Below are 16,003 nucleotides of genomic sequence, written 5' to 3'. Positions count from 1 at the left end.
GGCCGGGGCGGGGGCGCGGTGCGGCCGGCGGAGTTAGGCGAAAGTTGGGAGCGGGACGGGCCCCCGGGACCGGGCGCGGCGCCTTCCCCGCCGCCCGCACCCGCCGCCGGCGCGGGTGGGCTCGGCTCGGCTCGGCTCGGCACAGCCCGGCATGGCCGGGCGCCGGCAGCGCTCCTCCCGGGTGTCTTCCCAGCGCTCAGCCCCTGAGCTGCTCTCTTGCTTCCCCTTTCCTTTTCTCTCTGTCTCCCAAAGCACCACCCGGAGAAAGCGCACCCCGGCGTGCGGCGGTGGTTCCCCGAGCGGCTGCGGGCTGGGGTCTCCGCCTGCCCCGGCCCCCGGGGCTCCGACCGCCGGCGCTTCGGTCCCAAGTTTCGTGTGAGAAGCGGTGCGGCAGCAGAGGGTTTCCAGAGGATTTCCCCCGGCGGTGGCCGTGCCGCAGCGGAGCTGCCGCGCTCGGCTTTGTGCACCTGTGTGCGGCACCCCCGCCCCGGGCACTGCCGCCCCTGCGCCCCTCGCATGTGGCGCTGTCCATCCCGGTGCGCTCCGGAGTGCCGGGGTGTGCTTCGCTGACATTACACTGAGTAGCGCACTGCTCACCTCAGGGAGGCCCCTAGACTTCCAGCAATATTTTAAAGTCTGATTTTTCTTTTTTTTTTTTAATCCACAGCATTTAGCATAAATAGCTTAAAAGATTGGTGAAGGCACGCTTTAAAGCGCTACTTTATTCACTTTATTGACATGAACTACAGTTCATCCTTCTGCCCGGACAAATGGAGTTAATAATAAAAAATTACGTTAATTTTTTTATGCACGAGTGATCTGAAATGTATTTGGAAATGCATGACCGGGGAGCGCTCATCTAATTCATACAAATCAAGTGTGGAATTGCTAATTGCCCTGTGCTTATTCTGTACTAATATTAGAATTGCCTTTGTGGGACAGAAAGATTCGGCCCTGTCTGATGTAGCCTTTTGCCCCTGGCAGGGCCATAGCTGTTGGCTCATCCAGGAGAGAAAAGAAATGCTGTGCATTCTGAACAGTTTTTGCTTTGTTTTAAGCTTGGTCTAGAATTGCAGACCTCTTCTATCTGCACTTTATTGATTTCAAGTGAAACTGAAGTCACGCTGAACTCTCCCTAAATGCTGAAGAGGTCTTAGTGTGGATTTTTTTTCATCTGTGGCTCATCTTTAATATACGCAGTAGTTTTCTCAGCGATACTTGTGGCAGTGCATTCCTCAGATAGAGCATATACTATGGACCAAGTGGAGTTACAATTGGACTGAATTTTCCCTCCCTTCAAAATAGCTAAGCACATGGAGTTATTTCTGGTATTTCCTACTATATCCACTGTGACTGTCAGACCTTCTCATACTGTAACATTCATTTTATGTTAATGTAAATATTTTCCTGTGATTTTTCTTTGTAGATTAACAAGATTTTTTCCCCATCTTTCTTCATATAAATCTGTTGTTCCTAATAGTTCTAGTTACCCTCTTTGACATTTTGTGTTGCAGAGCTGGTGTCTTTGAGATGAGCAGAGGGGGCCTGCTGTTGTCAGTGAAATTATACAAAGCCATTTTTATTTATCCACATTATTCTTTCTTACCTTTCTTAATTTGCCACAGCATTTTATTTGCTCTGTGATGCTGCATGCTGAGCAGATGTCTTCACTGAGCTGTTGATTCAGCTAATTCTTTCCCCTTTGCTGTATACAAGTAGTTTAAATTATTTCTTCCAATTTGCATTATCTTGCACTTGAAGGTGTGATTTTTCATCTTGAAATATGTAACTCGCTGTACTCCAGGATTGGAAAACTAGCCTACAGCTGTGACATAGCAAAACCTGCTTTTAATTTTTTTTTTTTTAGGTGATGTGGGGCTATTAAATCAGGTGGTTCTCAGTGTGTAAAGTTAAAGCGGAGGTAATACCAGCTGCTTGGTAGGTCAACAAGAAACATTTTTTCCTTCCAGCCAGTCCTCTTTCATGTACCCAAATGTGTTTTGGTTTCTTGGGTTTTTTGTTTGTTTGTTTGTTTTTCTGGAAGTGCTGAGTACTTGCAGTGCACCTGGAACAGCAGCTAGAGTTGTGCATGCATAGCACTGCTGAAAAATAGGGCTCATTTTTTGACCCAAAATTAGAGGTAGCTTTCGAGAACTGAAATCCTTATCTCTGTAAGACTTCCTACTATGTAAAAGGGAACGTACAAAGCTGGATGAAGAAAACATTTCAGTATCTTCTAATGCAAGATGTTAATTTGTTACCTGCAGCATCACTGTGGATGTGTGATACACATATGAGGAAGATGGAGTGATTGCTGTCTGCTGTAAAGTTTTATTTCTTGAATGAGTTGGAAAGCCATGGGGAAGTTGTGGGTTCCCTGTGTGATTTATCAAGTGGTTGACTGTATTTCATGCTCAAAGGGCAGAATTTACTGTTCAAGGCACTGGGAAGGGGTTTCACACGAAGGTGGATTAGCATTTCTTCTGATGCATCAGGTGCTGTGCTTTCCCTAGCAGAAGACAGCCACTGCTTCCAACAGGATTGCGCATCTGGGTCCGTTTGCTTTGCAAACACCGATGAATGTTATCTCATGCCAGTGTGGCAAAGATCAGTTTGTCTTCCGAGTGTTGGCTTAATGACAGAGAAACTGAGTCAAGAGTCCAGCTGACTGAGCGCTGCTGGGAAGCAGACTTTGTGACCTGGTGCCCCTCAAACCCAGTGCCTTCAAAGAAGGGCTTGAAAGGAACATTTCAGGCTTCCAGCTCCTCAAGTACTTCTTTAATCCTTGCCAGTAGGGTCACAGGAATGCACTAGTGAGCACTGACACTGACTTGTGAATCCAGGCATGCAGGGAGGACTTGGGCATGATTCCCTCTGTGTTGCAGGTAGCCCTGCAGTGTGGCAGCAGTGGCTTTGCCTCTGGTGAGTTTGCAGGCAGGGTGTGAGTACTGCTTCACAACTGCAGTGCTCAGGTGCTGTTTCATATTATGGCATTTGGGCTTGAATTCAGGAGTGCCTCTTCCCATCCATTTATTGTTTGTACTACAGGAGCCTCTTTGGAAAGCGTTTCCTGGCAGGCAGAGGGAGGATATTGCAGAGACAAATCCCTTACTTGCTGTCCCCCCTCGTATTCCTACTTTGTCCATTCTGTCTTCAAAATACAGGTGTGTGAAACTGTGACATGGGCTATGCTCTGTCTCCTGAGATGCCCTTCCCAAATCAAACCTTGACTTTGTTACTCCACTCCATGCCTTTTGGTGGGATGTTTTCAGTCCATTGATTTTGGTGCCCGAGCACCTGTTTACCTCAGAGGCCCTGGGATGTTGACACAAGCGTGGTGTGGTCATCAGAACTGGTGTTTCTGCCCCGGGGTGAGTTCATGGTGTCGTGAGCAGTTGGTGATGGAAGAGGTGCTTGTTCTGTTGTTGACCACTTCTTTTGCCTTTTGGTGATGGAGTTCCTTGAATTCCCCTGTTTCAGTAAAATGGAGGCAGTGAGGTATTTCTTCAGAGCTGTGGTTGGAGGTCTGAATGGAAAAACTGTGATTCTGGTTGCAAATTGCATTGCGCTAACTAGCATTGCCTTAAATTTCTTGATGCAGGCAGGGTCACTTTGGAAGTAAGATATTGTTTACCTTGTTCCTGCCACCTTTTCATGCTTGTGAATGGCAAAAAATGACAGCAAAGCAAGTATTTAGTTTTGGCCCTGTGCTGGCTGTGAGTGGCTGGTAGCATTGGTGGAGGGTGCTGTGAATTGCACGCTTGCAGAACACAGATAACAAAGGTAATTTAATTTGTGACTGTCTTGATGACATCCTGTCTGTTGTCGTTGGGTTTAGAGTCATATAGCCTGTTTTCTGGGTGACTGCAAAGAGACTCTTTCTCTACCCTTCCTCACCTTTCCAGGACATGGTACAGCATGGCTGTGTGGTTGTGCTGCTCTAGGATCAGCTGTGTGCTGGTTTGTTCTGGTGCTGCCTTCCTTTCGCCTCTTGCAGATCACTTCCTTTCTGTGTGAATCTTGCTCCAACTATTAAAATTAAGCTTTGTCTCCTATCACCTGGCAGAAAAATGTGAGGATTAATTAGTTAACATTTGTGCAATGCTTTGAAGATAACAAGTGCCATATAAAGTGCTAGAGATTTTTAGGTGTCATTTTTTTGCCCTCTCTTCCTTGTAAATCCCATTAATAGTGTTTTTGTCTTCTTTTTATAGTACCTCCTACGTGCTTCTTGAGTAGGTGGTATTTCTTTAAACTTCTCGAAAACCCAATTTTTAGTAGGGGATTATGTGGCATATGCTGTGCTCATGCCCTTAACTTCTGTAGTCAAATGTGCTCATTCAGAAGTGATATTTGAAATATTATTTCATCGACAGCTTGTTTAATATATGTATGGTGCCAGTGCCGGGCTTGAAGAGAGAGAGCTTCACATTCAGAATAATGAGAAAGTTCTTTGTCAACGTTAGTAATTGATCCTATTACAGTCAGTTGTTAATTAGTAAATAGTTGCACAGGTTTTCCTTCACAGAGCCTTTGAAACCCAGTGATAAACCATACAATTAAATTGCTACTCAGAGCCCTTAAGAACATCCTTTAGTATAGACTATTATGCCTGTAGCTTAAACCCCACTGTTTAAGAACAATATGAACAGTAGAGTCTAGTCAAATCTTGACGTCTCCATGGTATTTTTTGCTACCTTCTATATTTGGAAAGTGAACATAGCAAGCACCACGTTAAGTGGAATGCCTTATTTGTAGCATTCTTCAACCTAAGTTAAAGAGTACTAAGACACTATGTGTCAGAATTTTAATTTGCTTCCTTTGAAAACAAAAAATCCGACACTTGCCTCTTTACAGATGTGACCCCCCACAACAAAATGTCGTAGTGCTTCAGTAGTGCTTCAGTTTTTTAATTTCTGGAATGGCTTGAGGTGAGAGTTAACTGATCTGGATTACGTATGCAGTAAGAATGTGCTCTTCCACAGAGCTTGTGGGAATGAACAAAACCCAGGAAGTGTCCAGTGGGCATGTCTGCAAATGTAATTCTGTCGGGCAAACCCATGGTTTTCAAATGCTGTAGGTCTTGCAGTGCAGAAGTTGTTGATTTTCCCCTGTGTCTGCTGGAGCGCTCCTCAGCTGGCCATCCCATGCTGCTGTAGGTGTGGGAGTCACTGCTCCCGACTCAGACCATACGTGGCTTTTCGGGTTGGTCACAGACATCACCGAGCAGCCTTTGTGCTGGGGGTCCTCAGCAGGTTGCACTTCAGGAACCCCTGCAGGGGCAAGTGGCAGAAGATGGTTTTGTGATCCCAACGGGATTGCAGAAACTGCTGCAGTGGCCACTTCAGTTGTGACCCCTGAAGTCTGAGACCCAAGAGTTTCTACCCTTTCTCTTCCCTTCTCCACATAATAATTTTTTACCAGGCTTCCTTGAGCTACCTTTGGGTAACAGAGCTAACCTGTCTCCTCCCATCTGATTTGATTAAAATGTTTCCACAGCTATTTTAGATATTAATCATGAATGAAAAAAGGGGACTGTCCTACTTATCACTATCCATCTTGGAAGGCATTTGTTACAAATGGCTCAGTGATCAAAGCAGCACAACCCTGAATGTAAATAGCAGCAGAGGGAGAGCTCCTGAGTGAAAAGCAAGCAATTATTGCACAAGGTCAAGAGTGGTTTGTATGATGAACAAGGAAGATAAAACATCTGCAGTCAAACTGTGATTCTTGTAAGCAAGGAGGCTTTGGATTTGAACATCTTGTGGTTTTAAGTGAGAAGGAATTGTGGGGAAGGAAGCAATGGGTCGGTTTCTCCCTTCTGACTGCCTGGAGATGACTTAGACCTGGTATTGTCAGTACATGCACAGTGTCTGCACCACGGGACCTGGCTGTGTCACCAGCTGATCTGCAGGTTTACAGACCTTGGTCACCACAGTACAGAGGTGTTCCTTCAAGTCAGCCTTCTGAAGTTAAGCGCACAGTCTATCACAGGGCTCATTTTGGGAGCTAAATGGAGAAGGAAAGGCGAGATTCTGTCTTCTTGTTGAGATTTCTTGCCTGTTCCAGCCCCCCTCCCCCCCCATTTTACTGTGACAGACAAGACCCTTGTTCAGAACGTGAACTACTCCCCTCCTAAAGAAGTTAATAATGAAATGAAATTCAGTCATCTCCATTACTGCTTGAAATTTTGAGGCAGGTTTCCTCTTCAACTAGACTCCTATAAAATGCCTTGTCAGACACAATCTGTTTCATATGCACAGGGTTGCTCATTGATCATATTTACAGTGGGTTGAGTGCTGTTGTCCCAAAATGAGAATGACACCAGTGGGTGGCTAAGCTAAGACAGAAATCAGAGTCAACGTCTTGCTGAAGAAGTGGAGTTTAGAAATTGTGGTCGAGTGTAAGGCTGTGTCCCTGCCAAGCAGCAGTTGTGCTAGAATCAGTGTTGTCACAGCCCCAGCTATTCTTGATGAATAGTGTGCAAATTGGCTGCCTAATTATACATGTGTTAGTGTGCGCATAAAAATTGCATGTTGACATATGGATTCAGCTACCTAAGCACTGTTTCAGCTGCATATCCATTTATACTTTTTATGCATTATTTGTGTCCAGGGAAGTCAATATTTCAGGCTCTTGAGCTGGAAACAGGAGAAATAGGGAATAGTTTTTCTGTCCAGTGTACAATTCTACTCTTCTGATAGAAATCAAATTAAATAAGGAAGATCTATTTTCTTGTTTTTAAAACTGTGTTTTCACTGCCCTTGATGAAAAATAAATACGTAAGTAATTCTCCAGATATACTGCTTATCCTTAGCAAAAGACCATGCTGTCACAAAGCTTTTGTGGGGAACAACTCATAAATTGAACTGGGTTCTGTGGGAGCAGCAGTTAAGCATTTTTCACATTTAATTTGAATAATAAATGTAAAATATGAAAATACATTCTTGTGGCTGTTTGAAAGATAGTCCCTTTTTTCATATTAAAATGAGATTCAGACCGGAGTAAAAACTTAAGAAATAAACTCTGCTTTCTCAGATCCTTGATGATTTTGAGAAAATGCGGCCTGAGGGATGACCACATTATTCAATAGTGTCAGTTCTGGAAGTATAATTAGCAAATAGTTATCTGCCTGTAACTCTTTGCCTCTGGGTTTCTGAAAGCTCAGATATTCCTTGGGTACCAATTCTAAGGGAGGGGGGTTGTGGAGGGTTTACTGCTCTTTAACATATGCATATGTTTGGCAGCTCTGTAAGGAGTTGCTAGAGAGTGGGGGGAAAAAAAGAAAATGAAACCTTTTTGACGGATCAGACTTCTGCCACCAAGTTTGCAAGATCATATATTTAAATACATACTTTGAAGAACAGAGACAGCTAGAACACCATGGGGGTTTTGTACCTTGTACTTGGATAGCAGTGTCTCAGCAGTTTTGAATTGACTTTCTTGAGGGTTTGGGTTCACTTATGTTTTACTTGAGAGTCTTTCATGCATCTCAGACACTACGGTCACATGACTGATGTGTCACCTACACCATAAAAATTCTGTGAAAATAAATTCATATTGCGATCTTGAGCTGGGGAAAATCTGCAGACTAGAATTGCTATGAGATTTGCATTTCATAGTCTGCCACTTGTAGTCTGCCTTTTTTTGAAGGTCTCCACCAAAGTTTCCTGCATCTGAGAACACCAGGTGACGTTTGTGTCACTGAGCCAGCCATGGATGAGGACCTGTTATGATAGGCAACTGTGCAAACACAGCATGAAATAAAATAGATCTTTCCTCTGTTTTGTTGCAGTTTCTCATTGCCATAACTGGCAAGGGTGGCAGGGATGTTGTACATGTTAGTCCTATTATGCCTTTTACCTTAGCAGGTACCGAGGTGGGCAGCTTCTTGAGAAAAATACTTGGATCCTTTCTTAACTTTTCAGTGATGGTCATGAGTAGATTTTAAAGCTTTAGGATGCTTAAGTGACAAGAGAGTTTAGCTTGTTTCTTATTTATAGATTTCCATATGTGTGAATGTAGCACTTCCTGACGCATATGAAAAGAGGCTTCCTGCCCAGGAGGGACCGTCACCTTTCTTGGCCTCTTCTTCTTTTAATATATGCTCATCTCATCTTGTGCCCTGGATTTAAACAAAAAGCAGTGTGCTTGATCGGGCAGTGCCTGGGTAATGAGCTCTCCTGCAAAATGTCTGGAGTAAAGCTACCTGAGTCATATCTTACAGTTAAATTCATGTAGCACAGTATATTCAAATTAGTTTCATCTTTACTGCTGCTTTACCTATGGGCTGTACAGGAACATGTGTTTGGTTTTCTGTGGAAAAGAAGTGTGAAACTGCTTCCACAGAATTCTTTTCTCCCATCCTCTTAATTTTACGTTGTTGCCAGAACTGGTGGCTGTAGCCCTGGTGAGGCTGTAGGGGCTGGTACAGTCATCACTGCTGTGACTCTAGAGCAGGGCAGAGCAGCCCTGTGTTTGGGATTGGCATCTGGTGGAATTGACTCCTTGGCATCCCTTGTCTTCAGTGGAGCTGGGAAGGCAATGAGTAGGGAAGGCAGAGGTTCTTCTGGAGGTGTAACCATAAACCAGCCTCTCGTTTATTCCTGGGTAGGGTCGGGTCTTGATTAATTCCAGCAGGAGAAAGCTGGAGAGTGCAGAACTACTTAATTCTTATCAGTTTGCAAACATCATATAGTGCAAATGTGGATTGGAGCCGGTGAAATTCTCCGCTCAGCCGATAACCTCCCAGTATTGCTGTGGCTGCCTTAGATGTGCAGGCAGGGCATTTCCGTCCAACTAGATGCCTTTGGCTTGGACCTTTTGGGTTTTATAACCAGGAAAGGCTGCAACATTAATCTTAACTAAAGGAAGATGATGATTTATTCAGCTGGGCTGACTGGTGTGCTTGTATGCACAATGCCTTTCCCAGTGGGTTTTGGGCTAATCCATAGGAACACAGAGTGCTACTGCTGTAAAACTGCAGGAAAATGAGTAACATGTATTGATTTGATATCTGGAGAGGAATTGGGCAATGAAGCAGTGGATATATGCAATGTGACATGCATCTCCCTCCAAGCACCTGCTGTTCCGCCAGCGCAGAGAGTTTTCTGTTAGTGGCAACACCGACAGGGCAGTAGTTAAAGCTGTCATTGTTTTCAGAATCCAATTTTTCAAGAGGTTTACAGCTCTGCCATTATAAGGAAAGAAAGAAGAAAAAAAAAAGGAAATCCACTGAAATTGGCAAAACAGCCTTTCGGAAAAGACATGGAATGTCTGTACTTAAAACCATGAAATGGTGTGGGTTGGAAGGGAGCTCAAAGATCATCTCGTTCTAACACCCCTCTTCTGAGCTATTGGTAAACGCTGTAAACAAAGTTTACAATATCATTCGGTGTCATGTTGAAAGTGGCTTTTGTGGGGTTTTTTAGTCCAATTACTTCTTTTTGATAGAGAGTCCATAGACTAGACTATCCTTAATTGAGTCCAGTTTTTTAAACTGAACAAGCAACCTGTAGTTTCACTTTTTCCCTGTGTTTAGCCTTAGTTTCAGTTAAGCTTAGTTTTTGTCTTCTGTAACTCAAGGCATAAATAAAACTATAAGACCCTTGAATAGTTACAAAAATTGAGGTGAAGGGAAAAGTTTTTTAAAAAGTACTTAGCAATAAAGATATCTGCCCATAATTTGGATTAATTTCTCCCGTGCAGCCCCTGATTGTGATGGTTTTGGGCAGGACTTTTCATGTCTGTGTCACCTCACTTAGCACAACTTTATTTGCCTGCTTTGATTGGCAACACCATGTATTCATCTCAGAAAATACACAAATGATTCACATACATCAGCCTGGAGTAGGAAGGCTGAGCTCTGGACATCTGGATTTAGAAGAATGTGAGTCTTTCAGTTGAATTAAAGCATCAAGGACATTTATGCTGAAGGTAGAGGCTGACTCACAAATGTGCTCGCTTCCTCCTCACGATTTGACCGTCTGGTCAGCAGAGCCCAGTGGCTGGAATCCTGCTTTATGTTATAGGTGTCTTTTCTAGTAACTTCTAAGTTCTCAAACGTCCTGGTTGTTTTGAGGATGATCTCCGTCTCGGCTCAGCTTCTCTCTGTTACCTTGTGTGTCCCAGGATTCCCCTTGTGCCCCTCTCTTCTCCACATGTAAGGACTTCTGGCATTTTTACAGTCTGCTTGGTAGGTGCAGGGTTTTGTTTCTGTGCCTCAGTGACTATGGTGCTTGCAAATAGCTGAATTTAAATGAAGTGTGTGCCTGCGGCTGCGTATCCTGGCTTCATTGGCTTAGTCCCTCCTTTAAATGCTGCATGATGTAATACATGAGATGCAAGAAAAGCCTTTTACTTCTTCATGTCCACTGTGGACACATTTTCCAGCCTGGTTGGAGTGAGGCATGATCAAAATCAGTTCTGTAATTAAGGAAATGTTGAACCTCTTGTGCGTGTTAGGCAAATGAGCTAAAGCTTTTAGCCAAGCAATTAAGTGTTAAAGGTTTTACTGTAAGGTGAATGGAAGCTAGATGATTTCTCCAGCTAAGCTTCCCATAATCATTCCATTAGCACGAATTCAGACAGTGCAGAAGGGAAGCAGCATAGCCTGATGGATAAGATTATTACTATATTATTATTATTATTGAAGATTATTGCAGTAAGAATAAGCAGTAAAGGCCCCAGCTGAGGTTATGGTCATAATTTGATAGGAGTTTTACTTTATGGTGGACCAGCTCTGCTCTGGAACTGTCGTGATTTAAATAGACCAAAAGATGCAATGGAAAATAACTTGTTTGTGTAGATACAGAACGGAGATGCAGAGAGATTAAATGCTGTGTCTTCCATGGGGCCAGTGGAAGCTGACCAAGACACTGCTGTGTGTGTGACACGGTGTGGGCACTGAGAAACATGAGCCCTGCTCCACTTTGGAAGGGTGGGTGGGAGAGGGCTGTGATTAGTGCTGTAATGCGGATGCTGGATTACTTGCATTTTCTGTCCTCATTTCCTACATCTGCTCCCTGTCAGTGTGGGTTATTTTAACTTCATGGCTCTCGCTGTCTTCCGTAGGGTATCAAAGTACTGGATTGCGTTTGCAGCATATTCTGAGATCTAGGGACAAGAGCGGCAATTTGCTGCTTCTCTTTTTGAAAGTATATTTAATGTTAAGAATAAGAATTGTTATCCCATTATCTAACTATGGAACAAACTTTCAAAGGGGGTGGCATCTTAAATAAAACCGTATTTCTTGTAGTTGGGTTCATCTTTCCATTTAAGGGTACTTGTTAGGAATGGTGTTGGCCCAGTTTCAATAAATCACGTCTGGCATTTTTTCTTTTGGTTTTGCTGATCAAATCAATGTGATAGCCTCTTTAAGGCAGCATGTCTCAAGATTATAAAAAAACATCATGGCAATTTGCAAAAGCAGGTTGTCTTTGTATTTGTGACTGATGTTTCTGGCTCTCTGTTTCCCTAGGCATTCTTGCCAACATTTACATACTCATTGAAGGTGTCTCCACTCATAGAAAAAATAAGTGATCACAAGGATTTTAAGAAGCTTCTCAGGACACGGAATAACGTACTAGTGCTCTATTCCAAATCTGGTAAGTTTTTTTTTTTTTTTTTTGATGTCACAGCTCTTTGTGCCCAGCAAGGTGTGTACCAAGGGGCTCCTATGTGAGTTTCAAGGGCTCCTTCAGGACTTCTTTGGTGTCCTTTGTTTTAATTCAGAGGCTCCTGATGTTCCAAGATTGGAGTCATCTTAATTCAGCCTTCTAATTGCTCTGTCACATTGGCAAAAATGTACTTTATTCTGGCTTTGTCTCCAGAACTGGCTCCCTGTAATAAGAGCTTTCTGGTGTGTTTATCACAGTAGTTTGCAAGTTTCGATTTCCTGGTGACACTGAAAGGCTTAATGAATAGTTACAGTACTGAAATCAATCCATCTTTGCTTCTGACAGTTTTGAGTGTCCCGTGGTTGTCTTTCAGCTTTAATTAACAAAATATCAAAATAAAAAAGAACTGATGTGTAAGATGGAAAATGACTCATCTCACATTATGCCACCTGTCCCCTTGAATCTATTTGTTGTCTCCTCTGTCATTCAGACTCACCTTTCTGGCTGTTTACTTACCTGTTTGCTCTTCCTTTGCTCTGTTCTGCTCCTGCTGTACCTTTTCTCCTTTGTTGCCTTGGTTTTTTGGGAGGTGTTTTGTGTGACACCATGTAAAATGAAGAAACTGTCTTTAAACTCGATACACAAGTGCAGAATGCTTTTGTGAATGTGGAAGGCATAGGACAGCAAGAAATAAAATGTGTCACTAAGGTAATTTTCCTTAGTGCTGTACTGTTTTTGTTACTGCTCCCTTCTTCTTCCTCTAGGTGGGCAGGACAAGATAATGCCTTGTTTGGGTGTTGGGTCCTCCTTTTCTGACCTGTTGCAAGGGTCTTGTGTCAATTAAACACAGTGGTGGTAGAGTTGCTCTGGGTTCGTAGTGTCTCAGATTGGAGCAGTATATGGTGACCAATATCCTTCTCCCCCTTCCCCCTCAGTATCAGAGAATTTTTCAGACAAAGATGTGCAGGTGCTGGAGTAATTAACTTTTTTTCCTAAAGATATGCTTATTCTGAAACAGTTAAAATTATATACATGGCTTATTTTTTGTTAAAATACTTGTGTTTTGCTATAGTGGGGAACTTTGAGCACTTGAACTTGGTCAAATCGTTTTGTAGTAACAGGTTCAAAGTGAAAATCATAAAAGAGTTTCTAATGCTTTTTTGATTTTTGAAAGGAACACTTTAGATAAAAAGACATCTGTATTATTCAGCTTCTTAAAGGGAAAATTTTCTTTTTATGCTTAATATTTTAAGTGGTGGTTGCTTTCATTTTTAGCAGCACAACCAGAACACTTCAGCTGTGACACTCATCTAATAAATGTTGCCCTATGGGCATTATTCAAAAGCTGTGTTATGGAGATTTCTTTTTTTCTGTTTTTGTTATTTAATTGGTTGGTTTTAGCAGTCTAAAGCACTGCATGCAGAGCTGACTGTGGAATTAATGTTTCTTCCTAGAACAGTGATCCTTGCACAATTAGAATTCTCTTGCTCAGCTGTCACCCAGAAAGAGGAGAGGGGAAAAAAGAGATGGGCATTTGGAGGTGCAGTTTCAATCCCAGATATACATCCCCCAGCTGTGATGAGATGTTGGCTGGCAGCTGGTCATACTGCTGGAACAAAGGCTTTGCTTCCTATCTGAGCAAACTAGCTGTCACTTTCTATTGCAAGCAGAAAATTCATTGGTTTTGGGAGGTGTCACAATTCGTAGGGGATGTTTAGTGCCCCCTACCAGCTGGGTATCCTGCCAGGGCTTCTCAGCTACTGAGTCTGCTGGGATGAGTGGGTCGCTGAATGCTTATTTTTAAAAGTGTATTGGTCAAACTGTTCCACTCTAAGTACATGCAGAGAATTCCCCCACCTGTCCTAAGTCCCTGTGTTGGAAAGAAGTGGCAATTGCATGTTCTGGGTATTGGGGGCATGAGAGTTTCTTGAGAACTGGTGTTTGTGGGTTGGTATCTCTGATGGCATCAGCCCAAGCAAAGTCTGTCGAATACAAAGAGGCTGTTTCTGGCTCAGGAGATTGTCGAGGTAAAATCTGTGAAGGTTTAGAGATGGTTTGGTGGGGTATCCCTACACACTGGCTCTACTTGTCTACTCTGACATCTACAGGCCCTCATTTCCTCAAATGCTGGAGACAAGATATTGGTCTACAGAAACATTCAGTCTGACCCAATATAGCCATTCTTACACTCAGTTACTTGGAGTAGTTGTGGAGATCTGGAAGAGGCTTTGGGTTTCTATTTTCTGTTTATTGAGGAAGGAAGCAGTTCCTGTTAGGTTTTTTGGGGGAATGGATACTTACTTGTACTGCTATATTTTTCTCTCTTCTGTTTATTTTTAATACCATTTATAAGACTCTTTTAGGAATGGTGGTGTTTTGCAAAATCTACACATGTGGCACAGCATTATAAAAATCTCTGTTGAGTGTAATACAGCCAGTACTTGGAAGGACCTTTTCTGGGTACTGCTCATGACTGTTGGTTTGGGTATCTCCCAGAGTTAGGAGAATAAAGTCTGTTATTTTCTGTGTATAGCTGGGGTAGAATTAGGGAGGCAGAGATGCTGAATGACTTGTCCTTACAGCTGATGAAAGTCCTAAATGAAATTGCTCTAATTAGCAGGCAGTGGTACAAACTGGTTCATGCCCAGCCATAGGGGAAAAAGGCAGTGTGGGGATGAAAGCTATAGGAGAGGACACAGTATACCTCCATAAATGTAGCTCAGGGAGCGTGTCTGGAAATACCAATTTCAGTGTGTTGATTAAGGGGGTAGAGGAAAGCCACCCAGCTTCAGCTGCAGCCAGCTTTCCTTCTAGTTTACAGAAGATTTTACTGATCCCTGTTATATTGGTTTCTTCAAATGAGACAAAATGTTCTTCGAGTGCTTCAGAACACAGAAATGCAACATTGTGTTGTTTTGTGCGGACTAGTAGTGCTGTTGTTAATTTAATTTTATTATTTAATTTTGTCTTCCAGCTGCTGCTGCTGAAAGCTCGCTCAGGTTGCTGTCCAGCGTGGCCCAGGAGGTGAAAGGACGAGGTACTATAAGCTGGATAGACTGTGGGTACGTGTCATGCTCTTTTCCTTCTTATTTTCCCTTTCCCATTCTGGCTTTTATTGCTATCTTAGCTTTTTTGATGGCTCTGAAACTTTTTGTCTTTAACTGGACCCACATAATTCTGTGCAGTTTCTTCTGTAGGGAGCCTGTATCTTCCCATCTTCTCTTCCTTTGTGTGGAGGAGGATAATTTTTTTCCTTATGGCTGTTGTTACTTCTCTGACAGCATGTTTTTCAGCCTGAAGCTGAGAGCCCAGCTAACACTGCCTTTCATAGGGGACACACAGAGTGCAAGCTTTTTTTCCGCAAGCCAGGGGAGGAGGAATCCCACATGTTGTGCTTCAGCTGGAGGGCAATGCAATTCTGCTCTGACAGCAAATGTTGTGTGAGCAGTAAGCCTGTTTACTTGGTTTTGAAGCATCCACCCATTTGTGTTTCTCAATAAAATGTGCTTTCTTTTAAAGACCTTCCTCTGTGCTGGTATAGGTTCCTGGCAATTTTTAATGTGAAGGCAAAGAAACTTGTTTTTGTAAGTGGTTGTGTGTGTGGGGAGGAGTGAACAGGTGTGTACTTTCTGTTTTGCAGATGTGAAAATCTCTACTGTGGGTCAACTCAATAACATGTTGCTTGTGGTTTTAGCCTGTGTATTGTAGTGCCTCTGCAGCTTTGAGAGCTTTGCCTGCGGGTGGCAAGTTCCTCTTCTTGTGCTACAGAGGAGCAGCTTGCTGCCTACCTGTGTGTTGGGGTGGATTGCCATGGTATGAACAGATTGTACACACTATTACATACATCATGTACACTGTGCACGAATGTAAGTCAGCTCTGCACATCATGTGGCTCCCTTAAAATTTACACTTTTGAAACTAACCCCCATCCATCAAGCAGTGACCCAGAATAAGTCGTTGGTTAATGCAAGTTAACGTGGGTTTGTGTTAGTTAACCTTCCCTGCTCTCCTCCTGCCACCAGGCAGGTATCTCTCCTGTGGAGTCCTCTGCCTTCTGTTTGCACTCTGCTGGGCTTGTCCAAGTGCACACACACTTTCATCTCTGCCCAACTGGTGCGGACAGAGTTCCAAGCCATTTGTTGGCAGAAAGCAGGGCTGTTCCTCAGAGGTCAGTGAAGCCTGCACCGCTTGCCACCTGCTAAAAAGCCAGTGGCATACCTCTGAAATCCATGAAAACCTGTCTCATTTCTAACGAAAACATTGATAAGTAATTTTTTGTTGTCAACAGTGAGGGCTAGCAAATAGGGTACTGAGCCAGCCTCTTGGCTTCAGTTTCTAATCGGCTTCAGTTTCCGAGTATGGACTGGTTGCTACCTTTTTGTGTC

General features: G+C 43.2%; 1 protein-coding gene across 1 annotated transcript in view; it reads left to right on the top strand.

Annotated features, from left to right (window-relative positions):
- PDIA5 (protein disulfide isomerase family A member 5) overlaps window positions 1–16,003 on the top strand; it is a 99,508-nt gene that overhangs the window by 572 nt on the left and 82,933 nt on the right. Inside the window, exons 2-4 of the mRNA XM_042040493.1 lie at window positions 253–471; window positions 11,480–11,606; window positions 14,593–14,680. Coding sequence (XP_041896427.1) covers window positions 253–471; window positions 11,480–11,606; window positions 14,593–14,680 — 434 coding nt within the window. The remainder of the gene's footprint in view (window positions 1–252; window positions 472–11,479; window positions 11,607–14,592; window positions 14,681–16,003) is intronic.

This window comes from Corvus kubaryi, unplaced genomic scaffold (genome assembly GCF_017639235.1).
Source record: "Corvus kubaryi isolate FWS band 111438036 unplaced genomic scaffold, C.kubaryi_AGA036_p1.0 37396, whole genome shotgun sequence".
In the NCBI taxonomy this organism is placed as follows: Eukaryota; Metazoa; Chordata; class Aves; order Passeriformes; family Corvidae; genus Corvus; species Corvus kubaryi.
The sequence above is the reverse complement of the archived record's forward strand: the minus strand, read 5'-3'. Positions and strand labels throughout refer to the sequence as shown.